The sequence below is a fragment of the Oncorhynchus nerka genome, linkage group LG7 (assembly GCF_034236695.1).
Source record: "Oncorhynchus nerka isolate Pitt River linkage group LG7, Oner_Uvic_2.0, whole genome shotgun sequence".
NCBI classification, from domain to species: Eukaryota; Metazoa; Chordata; class Actinopteri; order Salmoniformes; family Salmonidae; genus Oncorhynchus; species Oncorhynchus nerka.
Window position 1 is genome coordinate 77,040,760 of NC_088402.1, and position 18,322 is coordinate 77,059,081.

Sequence of the window (18,322 nt, forward strand, 5' to 3'; positions counted from 1 at the left end):
GGCAGCCTCACTCAAATGATCAAAACAGCTATCGTTACCTTGACAACGCTGCTCGCCTCGCACGCTCGCACATCAACTGGTGCAAGCAAAGGAGCGTGCAGAATCAGTAGCATCCATTCCATTTCTATCACAACTGCCTCCAGTCCAGACAGAGATGTTTTGCACTGTGCAAGAACTGTAATTGAAACATTACACCAGATTTAACACTAATATCCTTCTTCAATCTTAGGTTATATAACATCACGACAAAATGATAGAGATGCATAAATCATTGCAGAAATAGAACAAAAACAACATAGCTTAGGCCTATCATGTCACAGTGTATAATGTTTAACTTAATTCATAGTCAACAGAAAACATTTAAAACTGTAAAATAACTGGTTTATATTTCAAAAAATAAAATGTCTATCTTGAGATTTAACAAGACAGGCACACAACCTTTAAATCTGCTAGTGCATTTGTAATGATACAAAACCTACTTTGAGAGATAAACTATGATGCATACTTAAAGTACATTAAGGAGAAAATGTAATGCCAGAAACGTGTGTTGAACAAAAACAGCACTGGAAGCCATAGAATTACATTTAGAAAGAAACCTATGGGTAATGTTGCCTTATATCATAATGTATAATGTACATATTATATACAATAATAATCCCCTCCTTATACACCATAAATGGTCACCAAGAAAAGATCCAGAGCAGCATGGCTTGCCAGCATTGATGTGCTGGTTGGACCACTAGAGCTACAGTAGCTTGGTGGTCACAGATCGGTTCATGCAGTCTTACCAACTCCTATGAACAATTCCATTGGAGTTGGTAAGACACAAACAGATCAAGGACCACCAGGCTACTACTACAGTACTTTCTCCCTACTAGGGCAACTCCAGTATGTTGTTCTGGGCATAGAGGTCCTCTGTCACTTGGTATACCTCAGAGATGAGAGGCAGGGTGTCCCCTAGCACAGCCATCACCTGCTCTGGGCTACCTACATTCATCACATCAAAGAACGTAGCACGACCTGGCAGAGCCCAGAACGCTGTGCCGGCAGCCTTGCGGATGATCCATGCATGGTGCTGGGCGAGGGACTCATTATAGGCCTCAGAGCACATGACCGAGGTATTGCTGTCCTCAGTGCTGGTTTGTAGCCTCTCCAGGAATAGCTCCAGCCAGCGTAGGGCACGGTGCAGCCTCAGGAGGGTGCGGCAGCCGGACTCTGGGAAACTGCCTCTCTTGGTCAGGTCGACCAGTTGGCTGTCCAGTTCATACTTGACCATAGACTGGATGGTGACGTAGTGGGCTCCATTCTCACCATTCAGATGGTTGACCAGGATTTGGATCTTGTTGACAGCATCCTTGGAGATGAAGGAAAACACACTCCCCAGGCAGTTCATGAATCTGGAAATAAAGGACAATAAACACATTTTAATCATACACATAAAAGCCATTTTATTGGACTACCATGATGCATTCATATATAAGCCTACCCAACCCAAGTCTTCAAATATGTCATTATTCTAAATAACTTTATTTTGAAACAACCAGAATCATTTACACTGAAATAAATTATGACTTTTTTCAAGGATACCTTATGTGCATAAACTGATTAGTACGGCTTGCCAACTATGCCAGACTCAAGGATTTATTTACATTAGCCCAATGCCAAAGCTAAATCAAATTAGTGTATTGTGTGTATAAACAGTGTAACAAAAATGCAATGTACAGTAGTACAGTATATTAAAATTAGCTATGTGAGAATACAGTAGACATATATGAATATACATTGTGAAAAACTGTATAAATGAAACTGGAAATCAAAGTTTATTGGTCCCGTACACAGTTTAGCAGATGTTAAAGCAGGTGCAGCAAAATGCTTATCTTACTAGCTCCTAGCGAAGCAGTAAAATGTCAAACAAGTAAACAAAAAGTTTTTTTTTTATACAAAAAATTAAAATCAAGAAACGTAAGAATGAATCCAATTAACAACCCAAATAGCACTGCAACAGTAATCCAAATGCAATCTATACGTACAATGAGGGGGAAAAGTATTTGATCCCCCTGCTGATTTTGTATGTTTGCCCACTGACAAAGAAATTATCAGTCTATAATGTTAATGGTAGGTTAATTTGAACAGTGAGAGACAGAATAACAACAAAAAAATCCAGAAAAACGCATGTCAAAAATGTTATAAATTTAATTGCATTTTAATGAGGGAAATAAGTATTTGACCCCTCTGCAAAACATGACTTAGTACTTGGTGGCAATCACAGAGGTCAGACGTTTCTTGTAGTTGGCCACCAGGTTTGCACACATCTCAGGAGGGATTTTGTCCCACTCCTCTTTGCAGATCTTCCCCAAGTCATTAAGGTTTCGAGGATGATGTTTGGCAACACGAAACTTCAGCTCCCTCCACAGATTTCCTATGGGATTAAGGTCTGGAGACTGGCTAGGCCACTCCATGACCTTAATGTGCTTCTTCTTGAGCCACTCCTTTGTTGCCTTGGCAGTGTGCTTTGGGTCATTGTCATAATGGAATACCCATCCACAACCCATTTCAATGCCCTGGCTAAGGGAAGGAGATTCCCAACCAAGATTTGATGGTACATGGCCCCGTCCATCGTCCCTTTGATGCGGTGAAGTTGTCCTGCCCCCTTAGCAGAAAAACACCCCGAAAGCATAATGTTTCCACCACCATGTTTGACGGTGGGGATGGTGTCCTTGGGGTCCTAGGCAACATTCCTCCTCCTCCAAACACGGCGAGTTGAGTTGATGCCAAAGAGCTCAATTTCGGTCTCATCTGACCACAACACTTTCACCCAGTTGTCCTCTGAATCATTCAGATGTTCATTGGCAAACTTCAGACGGGCATGTATATGTGCTTTCTTGAGCAGGGGGACCTTGTGGGCGCTGCAGGATTTCAGTCCTTCACGGCATAGTGTGTTACCAATTGTTTTATTGGTGACTATGGTCCCAGCCTGCATTGAGATCATTGACAAGATCCTCCCGTGTAGTTCTGGGCTGATTCCTCACTGTTCTCATGATCATTGCAACTCCACGAGGTGAGATCTTGCATGGAGCCCCAGGCCGAGGGAGATGGACAGTTATTTTGTGTTTCTTCCATTTGCGAATAATCGCACCAACTGTTGTCACCTTCTCACCAAGCTGCTTGGCGATGGTCTTGTAGCCCATTCCAGCCTTGTGTAGGTCTACAATCTTGTCCCTGACATCCTTGGAGAGCTCTTTGGTCTTGGCCATGGTGGAGAGTTTGGAATCTGATTGATTGATTGCTTCTGTGGACAGGTGTCTTTTATACAGGTAACAAACTGAGATTAGGAGCACTCCCTTTAAGAGTGTGCGCCTAATCTCAGCTCGTTACCTGTATAAAAGACATCTGGGAGCCAGAAATCTTTCTGATTGAGAGGGGGTCAAATAGTTATTTCCCTCATTAAAAGGCAAATCAATTTATAACATTTTTGACATGCATTTTTCTGGATTTTTGTTGTTGTTATTCTGTCTCTCACTGTTCAAATAACCCTACAATTAAAATTATAGACTTATAATTTCTTTGTCAGTGGGCAAATGTACAAAATCAGCAGGGGATCAAATACTTCCCCCCTTCACTGTACAGTATATACCCCGGATTAATTTACACAAGATATACTAAGAATGATATGTACAGCAGTAGACATATAACTGTCATGTCAAGAATCATGTATATAAATAAATATGTGGTGTGTATAAACAGTGTAACTAAAATGCAATAGTAGTAGAAATATTAGAATGAGCTATGTCGAGAATACAGTACTTAAATACACAATACAAAACCCCATGGGAAAATGTTTTGAACAAGAATAGACTGACAAGTTTCAGAAGAAAGTTCTTTGTTTCTAGCTATTTTGAGTCTGTAATCAAACCCAAATGCTGATGCTCCAGATACTCAACTAGTCTAAAGAAGGCCAGTTTTATTGCTTCTTTAATCAGAACCACAGTTTTCAGCTGTGCTAACATAATTGCAAAATAGTTTTCTAATGATCAATTAGCCTTTTAAAATTATAAACTTGGATTTGCTAGCACAAAGTGCCATTGGAACACAGGAGTTGATGGTTGCTGATAATGGGCCTCTGTATGCCTATGTAGATATTATTCCTTTAAAAAAAAAATATTTTTAATCGGCCGTTTCCAGCTACAATAGTGAATTACAACATTAACAGTGTAATCACTGCATTTCTGATCAATTTGATGTTATTTTATTGGACTATTTTTTGGGGCTTTTCTTTCATAAACAATTACATTTCTAAGTGACCCCAAACTTTTGAACGGTAGTGTAAATGTATGTGAAAAACCAGTATGTGAATAAAAAGGTGTGGATAGAAGTAGTTATATAGGATGAGTCGTGAATAGAATACAGTATATACATATAAAGTGGGTAGAACAGTATGTAAACATTATTAAAGTGAGCAGTGTTCAATGGCTCTAGGTACATAGGGCAGCAGTCTAAGTTCCAGGGTAAAGTACAGGGTAGTAGATGGTTAGTGAGTGTCTAAGGTGCATGGCAGGTTACTGGGCACAGACTGGCTTGTGGTGACTGTTTAACAGTCGGATGGCCTGGAGGTAGAAGCTGTTTATCCGTCTTTTGGTCCCAGTTTTGATGCACCTGTACTGTCTCCGCTTTATAAATGATAGCGGGGTGAACAGACCATGGCTCGGGTGCCCAAGGTTCTCCTTAGGGGTCTTCTAGGCCTTGCTGTGACACCGGGTGCTGTAACGTTAGATGTCCTGGAGGGCAGGTAGTTTACCAGCTACCAGTAATTACCTGAGTATCTAGGCTTACTGTAGCATTTAAAAGACTTACCTTACGAGACCACGCCACCCTGCTACGTAATGCTCAAGGAATACTTCTTTGTGTTCAGAGAGGCATGACTTAAAAGTGTCAAGAACCTCTTGTAAAGTGAATTTCAGATCCTCCAATGCTACAGCCATGGCTACCCGGAAGTACGTCTAAAAATGAACAATAATTAAAGTAGCGATTTTAGAAGCTTGACTGGGTTCTTATTTAACCTCTGATCTTTGATAACCGATCATAATAACACATTTCTACCAAAATGATGCATTCTGATAACCCCTTGCAGACCCTGTTTGTCCAGATAACCAAACCACAGTGCGCAGGTCTGCGCCGGTCCGAAGCGCGTGAGAACTGCAGTTCCAAAGAGAGTCGATAATGGCGCGTGAAGTGCGTTGTAAAACAGTAGAAGAACCGTCACTAGTAGCACTAGCAAAAACACACGCTGCTACCCCATCGTTCAAAAACAAAACAGCTTCTGGCAGCCATTTATCCAGCGAGCTAAATATTTTTTCTTTTTCTTTACAGAGGCTTTATCCACCACAATTTAGCCGCTAGTGTCACCTAGTTGGCACGTCTACGTTTACATTTCTAGCTAACTAACCAGCTAGCTAGTAGCTACTTGAACTAGCTAACGCTAGTAAAGTTAGCTAACTTTAGAGTTCTAGGTAGCTACTTTATCGACCACATTTAGTTTGAATACCCAGCCAGGATGCCTGAGATAAAAGTGACACCACTGGGTAAGTATCAAATTTTTATCTGCATGCACGGGCAGACATTTCTCCCAAACATGAAATAATGACTGTTGCGCATGCATAGGGTCGTTACAATATCTTAGAGCAGATAAATGGTGGTAACGTTACTCTCTTTGATTATAACGTAACACGAAGAACTTCCAATCTTGAAGGTCAGCTAAACGACATGTTGTGAAATTAACATGGATGAGATGTTCATTTGTGTATCTCATCCTCTTGTTTCCTCTCAGGTGCTGGACAAGATGTTGGCCGTAGCTGCATCCTTGTCTCTATTGGGGGCAAAAACATTATGCTTGACTGTGGGATGCACATGGGCTTCAATGATGACGTAAGTATACCCACAGGGTGCTAACAAGTATGCAATTATATGTCAGTAGATCCACTGTTCTCAATTTGACAGTCAAATACACTTTAGGTTCCTTTGGTGTTCTGTTATTGTGCCATTGTTCTTTTCAGAGAAGATTCCCAGATTTCTCTTACATAACACAACAAGGACGCCTGACAGAATTCTTGGACTGTGTAATTATCAGGTTTGTGGTCTTTATATGGCACTTAGATATATCTAGGTACTACTCTTCTCTTCAGCAAGAGAAACAACCTTATCAGGCTCAACACAAAGAGAAAGAGCTTTCTCCCACTCAAGGGCATTCTATCTTTTGATTGATTTTATCTTCTATATTTTAACTGATTACTCACACTAACTCTCCTAGTCATTTCCACTTGGACCACTGTGGTGCTCTGCCGTACATGAGTGAGATGGTGGGCTACGATGGCCCCATCTACATGACCCACCCCACCAAGGCCATCTGCCCTATCCTGCTGGAGGACTTCAGGAAGATCACTGTGGACAAGAAGGGCGAAACCAACTTCTTCACATCCCAGATGATCAAGGACTGCATGAAGAAAGTAGTCCCTTTGAACCTCCACCAGACTGTCCAGGTATACAGTCCTGATATATACCTTTTTAATTGATAAAGTCAGGTCTGAGAAGTACTCCAAGTGTAGCCTGGTTCCATATCTATTTGTGTGGTCTTGCCAACTCCCATGGTCATTGTTTGGTATGACAATGATCATAGCAGTTGGCAAGACAGAACAAACAGACCTGGAACCAGGCTACTCCAAGGGTATAATGCATTACTTTCTCAATGATGGCCAAGAAACCACATTTGGAGGTAGTATTAGGGTATGGAATGATGTATTGCGTTCATTCTGTCATGGTTTCTTAGGTGGATGATGAGCTGGAGATCAAGGCTTACTATGCAGGCCACGTCCTAGGAGCTGCTATGGTGCAGATCAAAGTAGGATCTGAGTCTGTGGTCTACACTGTGAGTATTAGCCTATTAATAGAACTGGGCTTATTATTGATCAATGCATGAATCATGTGATTTCTTTGAAGTAACTTATCCTTACTTGCTTTTGCAGGGTGACTATAACATGACGCCAGACAGACATTTAGGGTAAGTGGTGATTTGTGTGTTTCGTGCAACATGATTTAGATCCATGCCTATGTGTTCTATAATAAACCATTTGTATTTTGTTGTCATAGGGCTGCGTGGATCGATAAGTGTCGGCCAGACGTCCTCATCTCAGAGTCCACCTACGCCACCACCATCCGTGACTCCAAGAGGTGCAGGGAGAGGGACTTCCTGAAGAAAGTACACGAGACAGTGGAGAGAGGGGGGAAGGTGAGGGCCACCACACAGGTTTTTTCTGTCCATATACATTCTGTCTCTCCAGTACTTGTGTCCTAAAGGATTAAATGTTGTGCTCTCAGGTTCTGATTCCGGTCTTTGCCTTGGGTAGAGCTCAGGAATTGTGCATTCTATTGGAAACATTCTGGTAAGGTTTCTTTTCCAAATTCGATTAGCATTAGTTTAGCTAGTGTTCTTTTTTTAAGATGTTCATTTTGTGTCTTGATGACTGGATAAGCAATCGGGGAATGATGTAAAAGCTTCTCCTCTCCTTCCACAGGGAGCGGATGAACATGAAAGCACCCATCTACTTCTCCACGGGGCTCACAGAGAAAGCCAATCACTACTACAAACTCTTCATCACCTGGACCAATCAGAAGATCAGAAAAACCTTTGTACAGAGAAACATGTTTGAGTTCAAACACATTAAGGCCTTTGATCGCTCCTACGCAGACAATCCTGGACCAATGGTGGAGAAACATCACCATCATATTTGCATGCTACTACTAAAACCTTGTTTACAGTTGGAACCGTTTAATGTTTAGGCATTGATATGCTTTAGATAAAGACAAGTCCAATGATTTGTCCATTATAGAAGCTATTCTTCTTACCCCAGTGAATATTCTACATAGTCACTGGAGACCCGTTGTCTAAAAAGTAAAACATCTGACACGCACCCAAAAATGTTTGTGAGGATGCTGACTAATGGAGAGTAAACTATATAAAAATCCAGAGTATACTATATTCTCCCAAAAATGTCATGGGTAAAACTTTTTTTTTTAACAGGTGTATCCAGGTGAAAGCTATGATCTGTTACACCTTTTAAATCCACTTCAAGTAGTGTAGAAGACAGGTTAAAGGGAAAAAATGAGACATTGATTGTGTGTGTGCCATTCAGAGGGTGAATGGGCAACACAAAAGATTTAAGTGCCTTTGAACAGGATATGGTAGTAGGTGCCAGGCACACTAGTTTGAGTGTGTCAAGAACCGCAACGCCGCTGGGTTTTTCACGTTCAACAGTTTCCCGTGTGTCAAGAATGGTCCACCACCCAAAGGACTTCCAGCCAACTTGACACAACTGTGGGAAGCATAAGAGTCAACATGGGCCGTCATCTCTGTGGAACACTTTCGACAGAGTTCATGTCCCTACGAAAGGCAAAAGGGGGTGCAACTCAATATTAGGAAGGTGTTACTAATGTTTTCTACACTCAGTGTAGAGTGTGCAACTTTATTTATTTTATAGTTTTTATGAATGGCATTGTTGAAATAACACTACTGAAATGTGTGTGTTCCCTCAGGTGGTATTTGCCACCCCAGGAATGTTGCATGCTGGTCAGTCTCTACAGATATTCAAAAAGTGGGCTGGCAACGAGAAGAATATGGTAAGTCCCATTTGAGATATGGAATTTACGGAGCAGTGTGTTTTTTGTGAAATTGGGCGAAAATCAATTCTACTTTAAATGTTCTGTTACTCAGATCATCATGCCTGGGTATTGTGTGCAAGGCACCATCGGACACAAGATCCTGAATGGTCAAAAAAAACTGGAGATAGAGAATAGACAAACGGTAATGCAAGATAGTATTTGATTGTATTTAACTTCATGTATAATCATGATTTTACTGCAGTAATAGATATCAAATGGACAAAGTGAAATTGAGAGATGTGAGCCGGGCTGTTGTCGTTTGTCTGCTGACCCTTGACCTTTGCCATCTGTGACCCCTGCAGTTGGAGGTGAAGCTGCAGGTGGAGTACATGTCGTTCAGCGCCCATGCAGACGCTAAGGGCATCATGCAGCTCATCCGCATGGCAGAGCCTCGCAACATGCTGCTGGTGCACGGAGAGGCCAAGAAGATGGAGTTCCTCAAGGACAAGATCGAGCAGGAGTTCAGTGAGTGACACCTGGATGTCCTTGTAACAATATTTACTTCAAGAATGTTAGGGCTTCAGAGAGGATATATATATTGTACCAGTGGTTCCCTAACTTTTTATAGTCCTGTACCCCTTCAAACATTCAACCTCTGTGTACCCCCTCTAGCACCAGGGTCAGCGTACTCTCAAATGTTTTTTTGCCATCATTGTAAGCCTGTCACACACACACTATACGATACATATATTAAACATAAGAATTTGTGTTTTTGTCACAACCCAGCATGTGGGAAGTGACAAAGAGCTATAGTACATAACAGCGCGATTTTCCAAGGCAGGATACTCTGAAATCTGTCAGTGGCTTCTGATTAAATAACATTTTCACAGAACCGCTTGTTTCGATGAGTCTCTCTTGTTCAGATATCGGTAAGTGGACTGGAGGCAGGGCATGAAAGGGGTAACGAATCCAGTTGTTTGTGTCATCCATTTCGGGAAAGTACCTGCGTAATTGCGCACCAACTCACTCAGGTGCTTCACTATATCACATTTGACATTGTCCGTAAGCTTGAGTTCATTTGCACACAAAATCATACAATGATGGAAGACCTGTGTGTTGTCCTTGTTAATGCAGAGAGAAGAGTTTTGTTGTTTCAAAACATCTCCGGCCATGTAACTGATGCATCGTGAAACAATAGTATGGGGCTTGCTTGTCCAAGCCACTCGGTAGCTCACCATATAAGACGCTTCTAATCCGTTCTTATTCATGGAATCTGTTGCTTTTATACATTTCTTTTAATTCTCGCTCCAAAAACTCTTGTGGCTTGTTTTTCAAATTGGCATGTTTTGTTTCTAAATGTCTGCACAAGAGTGATAAAAAGAGAGTTGTGAGATAATACTTTTCCACATATAACACAATATGGCTGAGAAAAGGCACGGCTCCCAATATAAGTGTACCCCAAATCAATGTAGTTCTCATCATATTTGCGCCTCTTCGATGGTCAAACGTCCCTGTCTATTGTTCGTTGCTTTCCTGGGTAAGGGGGCAGTAGCTCTTTGGCTGCATCAGATTCACTGTCAGTGTCCATGCTAGCTGGGCTAACAGCAAATGTAGAATTACTGATGCTAGCATTGGATGTTCTGCTTCCACGAGCACAACTTGTGTCGTCGACAGGTGCAGGTCTAGTACTGTAGTACTGCTGGTAGTACTTTTTAAAAAACCATTTTCGAGCAAACGGAATGAGCAGCAGCTACGTTTGGCTTCATTGGTGCGTAACGCTGGGGATATTATTTATTATTATAATTTTTTAAAACCTTTTTTAAACTAGGCAGTCAGTTGGGCTGGGGATATTATTTATTATTATAATTTTTTAAAACCTTTTTTAAACTAGGCAGTCAGTCAGTCTAAGTCAGTTAGAACAAATTCTTATTTACAATGGCAGCCTAGGAACTGCCTTGTTCAGGGGTAGAACGACAGATTTTTATCTTGTCAGCCTGGGGATTCGATCTAGAAACCTTTCGGTTAGTGGCACAATGCTCTAACTACTAAGCTACCTGCCGCCCCATGACATTGTTGTTATTTCACATGACTGGGCAATGGGCGCAGCTGTGGGTGGGCCTGGGAGGACATAGGCCCACCCACTTGGGAGCCAGGCCCAGCCAATCAGAATGAGTTATTCCCCACAAAAGAGCTTTATTACAGAGAAATATTCCTCAGCTCCATTCCCCCCTTTATGGTAGAGAAATTAACATACAATTCTCTGGCAACAGCTCTGGTAGACATTACTGCAGTCAACACTCCAATTGCACACTCCCTCAAAACTTGAAACATCTGTGGCATTGTGTTATGTGACACAAATTCACATTTTAGAGTGGCCTTTTATTGTTCCCAGCACAAGGTGCACCTGTGTAATAATCATGCTGTTAATCAGCTTCTTGATATGCCACACCTGTCAGGTGGATGAATTATCTTGGCAAAGGAGAAATTTTCACTAACGGATGTAAAACTAATTTGTGCACAAAATTGGAACAACATGTCCTTTATTTCAGCTCATGAAACATGGGACAGACACTTTACATGTTGCATTAATATTTTTGTTCAGTGTAGAATTGCATTATGTGCCAAATAGGTTTGAGGATCTTGTTAGGAGCACTGGGTAGTGTTCAGTAGGACACAGTGTAGCAAAGTGTTATGCAACAGAAAATGAAAATCTGTATTCTTATTGGACAAGTAAGTGCATGTTCAACCTCCCTCTTTTTAACTCCATTTGGAAAAAATTATCTCCCTACTGAACACAGCTCTGGTATTATGCCTCATTCGTCTTTCTTTGTGAATGACAGCCATCAACTGCTTCATGCCAGCCAACGGTGAGACGACCACTGTGATCACCAACCCCAGTGTCCCAGTAGACATCTCACTCAACCTGCTCAAGAGGGAGATGGCCCTTGGAGGTATTGTTCAGTACATCTTAGTCAATCTTGATCTAGCTCACTCTCCCAGTTGATGTGTCTGTTATTCACTGTTTGACTGCTATGCGCCACAGGCCCCTTACCTGACCCGAAAAAGCCTCGTACCATGCACGGGACCCTGATCATGAAGGATAATGTAAGTTCTGAATTCCACCAACTGCCATTCATACAACGTAGTGATACTCTGATTTATATATTTATGATAGAAAACGTAACTATGGCCTTGCCTAGCTAATTCAGATATGCTAGTAATTCAAGTTGTTTTTTTCTCTGCCTTTGGCCTTGCCTTGTGAGTGACCTCTTGTTGCCCCGTGTTCCGCTCTCTCTCTCTCTCTCTCTCTCTCCCGTGTTCTACCCTTTCCCTCCTGTGTTTCCCCTGGGTGTAGAGTCTTCGTCTGGTCTCTCCAGAACAGGCTCTCAAGGAGTTGGGCCTCAACGAGCACCAGCTCCGCTTCACCTGCCGAGTACAGCTCCAGGACCCACACAGTGACCCCGACACTCTCAGCAGAATCTACACACACCTCAAGAGGTACCGTAAGACCGAGTTTACAATTTTTATTGTGTTTTCAAGTTCTTATTTGGTTAAAGCTTGGCTGTAAAAGGCACATAGTTTGTTTGATCTTCTTCCAAAATTTTATAATTCGTATTCACAGTACTCAGGTCTGATCCACTAACACACCTTCATATAATAATATTAATTACTATTTCTTCTCTGTCTCTGTTCTAGTGTGCTGAAAGGTTATACCATCCAGCACCTCCCAGATGGGACCGTCATGGTGGAGTCCATTGTGATCAAGGTGTCCTCCTCAACTGAAGAGCCCAACACCAAGGTGCTGCTGCTCTCCTGGAGCTACCAGGTAAGGAGGGTGGCTGTTGAAAATGAGTGTGAGCTATTGTGACGGACCACAGTGTGCTTAGCAGTATAGTTTCCTCCCTGTCTGGGTACACTGTCCGTACAACGGATCGAACTAGGGTCCTCTGCCTCACAAACGCACGTGTCTACACATTCGACAACATACTAGCCATTTACGCCACTGAAAAGCTAGCAATTCAGTGATGAGGAGGGGCATTTCAAACTGTGGAGTGAGCTTACGGTCCAATCTGAACTACAGTATGTAACACTGTACACACTAAGGTGTAGGCCACAACCTTGGAGGGCCTGTGGGTGGATTTCTATACTGTATGGCACAAGTCACTGTCATTATGTCTTGTGACGCACTTCTAGTTAACCAAAACCAATCCAAATCCTTTTATCCTATGTTTATTTCAACACAAATTGTGTTATTTGTAGGATGAAGATCTGGGGAGCTTTCTGTCTACTCTGCTGAAGAAAGGACTTCCATCAGGGCTGTCTTCAATGTGACGTAGTTCAGATCGGTGGCAGGGGGCAGAGTGTTGGGCCAGTAATCGAAAGGTCGCTGGTTTGAATCTTTGAGCCGAGTAGGTGAAACATTTTTCTGTGCCCTAATTGCTCCTGTAAATCGCTCTGGATAAGAGTGTCTGCTAAATGACTAAAATGTAAACGATCCCAATGTGTAGCTTACTGTAAAGGTTAGTTTCAATGTTGTACAAAGCTGATTTGAATAAATCTTTTTATAAGAATAAAGTGTTACTGAACTTTATTTATATTGATATAATCCAAGTCACTAATTGTTAATACGCAACAATCAAGTAATTGCATTGTCATTTTGTGAGCTCTTAAAGGTCCAGTGCAGCAGTTTTTATCTCGATATCAAATCATTTCTGGGTAATAATAAAGTACCTCCCTGTGAATGTTTTAAATTAAAATGGTAAAAAAAAAAAATAGCTTATTAGCAAAGAGCAATTTCTCAAGCAAGCAAGTTTGGGGTCACTTAGAAATGTCCTTGTTTTTTAAAGAAAAGCAACAAAAAAATTCCATTAAAATAACATCAAATTGATCAGAAATACAGTGTAGACATTGTAATGTTGTAAATGACTATTGTAGCGGGGAAACGGCAGATTTAAAAAAATAAATGGAATATCTACATAGGCGACCAGAGGGCCTATTAGCAATCATCACTGATGTGTTCCAATGGTGCGTTGTGTTAGCTACAAGGCTAATTGATCATTAGAAAACCATTTTGCAATTATGTTAGCACAGCTGAAAACTGTTGTTCTGATTAAAGAAGCAAGTCCTCAGCTGGCAGCTTCATTAAATTGTACCTGCAAAACACCAGTCTCAATGTCAACAGTGAAGAGGCAACTGGGATGCTGGCCTTCTAGGCGGAGTTGAAAAGAAAAAGCCGTATCTCAGACTGGCCAATGAAAAGAAAATATTAAGATGGGCAAAAGAACAGATACTGGACAGAGGAACTCTCCCTAGAAGGCCAGCATCCCTGTGTTGCCTCTTTACTGTTGACGTTGAGACTGGTGTTTTGCGGGTACTATTTAATGCAGCTGCCAGTTGAGGACTTGTGAGGCATCTGTTTCTCAAACTAGACACTGTGACGGGAGTAGTACATAGCGTTGTATGAGATCTTCAGTTTCTTGGTAATTTCCCGCATGGAATAGCCTTCATTTCTCAGAACAAAAATAGACTTAACGAGTTTCAGAAGAAAGTAATTTTGTTTCTGGCCATTTTTATTCTGTAATCGAACCCACAAATGCTGATGCTCCAGATACTCAACTAGTCTAAAGAAGGCCAGTTTTATTGCTTCTTTAATCAGAACAACAGCTGTGCTAACATAATTGCAAAATGGTTTTCTAATGATCAATTAGCCTTTTTAAAATGATAAACTTGGATTAGCTAAGACAACATGCCATTGGAACACATGAGTGATGGTTGCTGATAGTTTCCAGCTACAATAGTCATTTACAACATTAACAATGTCTACACTTTTTATTTCTGATCAATTTGATATTTTAATAGACAAATGTGATTTTCTTTCAAAAACAAGAACATTTCTTAGTGACCCCAAACTTTTGAACTGTGTGTCAGTTAAATATCACACACACACAGTACCAGTCAAAAATGTATACACCTACTCATTCCAGGGTTTTTCTTTATTTTTACTATTTTCTACATTGTAGAATAATAGTGAAGACATCAAAACTATGAAATAACACATATGGAATCATGTAGTAAACAACAAAGTGCTAAACAAATTCTACAAAGTAGCCACCTACCCAGGTGTGCCTTTTTAAGTTAATTTGTGGAATTTCTTTCCTTAATGCATTTGAGCCAATCAGTTGTGTTGTGACAAGGTAGGACTATCTTCTGTATACCCACCTATTTGGTAAAAGACCAAGTCCATATTATGGCAAGAACAGCTCAAATAAACAGAGAGAAACGACAGTCCATCATTACTTTAAGACATTAAGGAAGGTCAATCCGGAAAATTACAAGAACTTTGAACGTTTTTTAGTGTAGTCGCCATAACCATTAAGCATTTATTTAGAATTCAAGGCACACTTAACAAGCATGGCTACCACAGCATTCTGCAGCGATACGCCATCCCATCTGGTTTGCGCTTAGTGGGACTATCATTTATTTTTCAACTGGACAACGACACAACACACCTCCAGGCTGTGTAAGGGCTATTTGACCAAGAAGCAGAGTGATGGAGTGCTGCATCAGATGACCTGGCCTCCACGATCACCCGACCTCAACCCAATTGAGATGGTTTGGGATGAGTTGGACTGTAGAGTGAAGGAAAAGCAGCCAACAAGTACTCAGCGTATGTGGGAACCCCTTCAAGACTGTTGGAAATGCATTCCTCATGAAGCTGGTTGAGAGAAGGCCAAGACTGTGCAAAGCTGTCAAGGCAAAGAGTGGCTACTTTGAAGAATCTCAAATATATTTTTATTTTTTTAACACCTTTTTGGTTACTACATAATTCCATATGTGTTATATCATAGTTTTGATGTCTTCACTATTGTTCTACGATGTAGAAAATATTAAAAATAAAGAAAAACCCTTGAATGAGTGTGTCCAAGCTTTTGACTGGTACTGTACATGACAGGAAAATCACGGTTTTTAAGTGCACTGGGTCTTTTAAAGCGATGAACATAAGGGAAGATGTAAATGCTATATTTACATGGCATACATGTAAAGGTATACAAAATAATTGGTGGTTGACAGTACACTGTAAGGAAAACAATGCTTCACCACGAGCCTTCAGAGTTTGAGCGGAACATAAAATGCATGTAATTTCATATAGTCAGAGCAAGCAAAAGCATCACGGTCTCACAGCGATGGTGTAGACTCCCATGGTCCTCCTATCCCACAGCCATCTGAACCTGGCCTTGGAGGGACTCCACTTACAGTGACTGGTGGTGAAGTAGTAGAGCAGGGGGTCCAGACAGCTGTTGAGGCTGACGAGGGCCATTGTCACTCGCCGGGCATTGTAGATGGCGTTTGCATAGGGACAGTGCTGGATGACCCCTAGACGGCGGAGCAGATGCAGGAAGTGAACCCCGTGGTAGGGCAAGAAGCAGAGTAGGGTGATAACTAAGATTGTGTAGATGACCCTCAGGGCTCCGCGGGCTGTGTTGGTCCGGATGAGAGCGATGCGCCGCGCCACCAGAGGGTAACACACCAGGATGACCACAGAGGGCAGTAGCGAGCCGACGACGAGACTGAATATGCTGTATGGCACCAGACGCCTGTCCCACTCTTTCTGGGAGAAGTTTTCAAAGCAGCTACGGTGCTGGCTGTCCAGAGGTCCCACTAGGATGAAGGCCAGAACAGCTGCCCCCGCCACCACCCACACTGCTGCACTCACCAGTACAGTGCAACGTGAGTTCCGGAGCCTCAGATAAGTGTGAGGATAGGCGACGGCCACATATCGATCCACACAGATACAGGTCATGAAGGCGATGCTGATGTAGACGTTGGCGAAGAACAGTGTTCCTGTGATGCTGCAGGCCACTTCTCCGAATACCCAGTCATTGCTGTTGCGGTGGTAGTGGATCTTGAAGGGCAGGGTGCAAAGGAAGGTGGTGTCAGCGAGGGCCAGGTTAATGACAAACACGTTAGAGGAGGTGCGGGGAGTTATCTTGAAGATGAACACATAGAGGGCTCCCACGTTGCCTGGCAGGCCCAGTGCCATCACCAGACTGTAGACGGCTGGGAAGAAGTAGAACTGGTAGTCTCTGGGGGTACTACAGTTGTCAGTTCCATCTCCAACAGATGTATTCATTGTTTCAGGTCTGGTTTGGTTATCAAAAGGAGCTTGTATGTGACAGAACCAGTGGGAAAGTATATTTCTGCTTTCCCTAGCTAATGATGCAACCTGTGGGGGAAGTGTTCAGTCAGATTATTAAGCTGTTCTGTAAAAGTTGCGATATCACTGTTGCTGTTTTACAGGCAATGTTTATCACATCCTATCATCTGCTTGCTTGACACGTGCAATAACTTGCCAATATAATCAGAATTGTTGAAGCTTCCATTGTAAGAAAAAAAAGTTGCTGTTTGAATTATCTAAATTCACTTATGGTAATTGAATTGAAATGATCAAGATGTTTTTCCGCTTATGAACCTCATGACTGTTCTGTGACTAGGCTACAATTCTTTAACTATGACCAAATAATGTAAAGTGTGTTGGTAAAAGATGGTATGTTTAAAGGAAAAAGTACTTACAAAGTTTGTGAAGAACTCTTCAAAAAAGTCAAACTACTACAGTAGGCTACTTCACGTGAACACTAATCAAACACATTGTCTGTTTTCCCCCCTTCACCTTCATATATGAGCTGATGTCACAGGGGTTGGAAAATCTTTGTTAGCTCTGGGGGCGCTGCTTGGTGCCGAATGAAGGCACACAGGAAACTGTCAGTATATGCATTTTGCTCTTCAGTGTGGTTTGTATCAGACACCCACCATCCTGTCAAGGAAAGTGTTGCTCTGTTATTTTAAGTTGAAGGTGTTAGAAGAGACATCATTTATAACAGTATTTTGCTAGCTATCAACACATAGAAGCAAGCCTTTGTCACAAAGTCAGTTTAAGACTGACAATCTGAGTTTGTTTTTCCTTGACATAATATTAAATCATCTTCTTGGAGAAATGTTTTAACTTGCATGCTACTAATGATAGTTTATTGGTTCCTTGATACGTTACTGTACATCACTAGAGGTTGTGTCCTCACTAAATTATGCTAAGCTTGCCAAATTGATTTTTAGGTTTATTTCAACATCTTGGTACATATGTAGAAACATACATAAAGTGTGATGTCACACTATAAAACAGGTGAGAAATGATCAGCCTAACTAGATGGACAGTGCACCATTAAGTCATGAACAACAAACTGGCATACAACTAAAGCCTTATTTATGTATTAAGTGATAAAGAGTGTCCGTTTGAGAGCTCTTGCCAAGAAAGGTGACTTGTAGAGTGGCTTTTCAATAAAAAGATTGTCTTGGCTTTAACTCAGTGTAGTGTGTTTGTTATGATGCTATTCTGGGTGTCTTGACTCTTCTTTAACGCTGGGGGGCGCTTAACACAAACCAAATGTCCCTTACTGCTGGTCATATCATTGCCTGCAGCATAGCAACAAGCCATATCCACAGATTGTAAAGCGAAATTCTAAAGCATGATTATTGAGCACGGATTTTGATCCCAAATGTATTTGCTGTTAGGGGCTTTATGGGTATAAATGTGTTTTAGTTTTTGTATATCTAGCTGTTTATGTCTATGGTTGCCTAGATTGGTTCTCAATCAGAGGCAGCTGTTTATCGTTGTCTCTGA

The 18,322-nt window shown here is 41.5% G+C and overlaps 3 protein-coding genes across 4 annotated transcripts; 1 reads left to right on the top strand and 2 right to left on the bottom strand.

Annotated features, from left to right (window-relative positions):
* Positions 1-359: 359 nt before the first annotated feature.
* On the bottom strand, positions 360-5,155 carry LOC115132429 (ceramide-1-phosphate transfer protein-like). The gene is made up of 2 exons (XM_029665070.2): positions 4,852-5,155; positions 360-1,397 (listed from the first exon to the last, which is right to left on the bottom strand). Exons 1-2 carry the CDS (start codon positions 4,977-4,979, stop codon positions 875-877), a joined length of 651 nt encoding a protein of 216 aa, XP_029520930.1. The 5' UTR covers positions 4,980-5,155; the 3' UTR covers positions 360-874.
* A 98-nt stretch (positions 5,156-5,253) lies between these two features.
* On the top strand, positions 5,254-13,224 carry ints11 (integrator complex subunit 11). Of its 2 annotated transcripts, none has more exons than XM_029665066.2 (17): positions 5,254-5,579; positions 5,825-5,922; positions 6,051-6,124; positions 6,305-6,533; positions 6,821-6,919; positions 7,017-7,051; positions 7,141-7,279; positions 7,369-7,433; positions 7,566-7,755; positions 8,584-8,667; positions 8,762-8,851; positions 9,012-9,174; positions 11,490-11,600; positions 11,693-11,754; positions 12,005-12,147; positions 12,346-12,475; positions 12,910-13,224. In XM_029665066.2, exons 1-17 carry the CDS (start codon positions 5,552-5,554, stop codon positions 12,979-12,981), a joined length of 1,812 nt encoding a protein of 603 aa, XP_029520926.1. In that variant the 5' UTR covers positions 5,254-5,551; the 3' UTR covers positions 12,982-13,224. The 2 variants fall into 2 exon arrangements, with proteins under 2 accessions (XP_029520926.1, XP_029520929.1); XM_029665069.2 differs by having other exon boundaries at positions 7,566-7,680.
* LOC115132847 (lysophosphatidic acid receptor 6) lies at positions 13,221-17,459 on the bottom strand. Its single transcript, XM_029665585.2, has 2 exons — positions 17,221-17,459; positions 13,221-16,873 (listed from the first exon to the last, which is right to left on the bottom strand). Exon 2 carries the CDS (start codon positions 16,778-16,780, stop codon positions 15,818-15,820), a length of 963 nt encoding a protein of 320 aa, XP_029521445.1. The 5' UTR covers positions 16,781-16,873; positions 17,221-17,459; the 3' UTR covers positions 13,221-15,817.
* Positions 17,460-18,322: the final 863 nt, after the last annotated feature.

Coding starts and splice junctions, on each gene's coding strand:
- LOC115132429 (XM_029665070.2), bottom strand. CDS start 4,979: ATGGCTGTAGCATTGGAGGATCTGAAATTCACTTTACAAGAGGTTCTT. Junction 1,398..4,851: donor GGGTGGCGTGGTCTCGTAAG/GTAAGTCTTTTA, acceptor CTTTATTTCCAG/ATTCATGAACTGCCTGGGGA.
- ints11 (XM_029665066.2), top strand. CDS start 5,552: ATGCCTGAGATAAAAGTGACACCACTGG. Junction 6,125..6,304: donor TTGGACTGTGTAATTATCAG/GTTTGTGGTCTT, acceptor TAACTCTCCTAG/TCATTTCCACTTGGACCACT. Junction 11,755..12,004: donor CCCTGATCATGAAGGATAAT/GTAAGTTCTGAA, acceptor CCCTGGGTGTAG/AGTCTTCGTCTGGTCTCTCC.
- LOC115132847 (XM_029665585.2), bottom strand. CDS start 16,780: ATGAATACATCTGTTGGAGATGGAACTGACAACTGTAGTACCCCCAGA.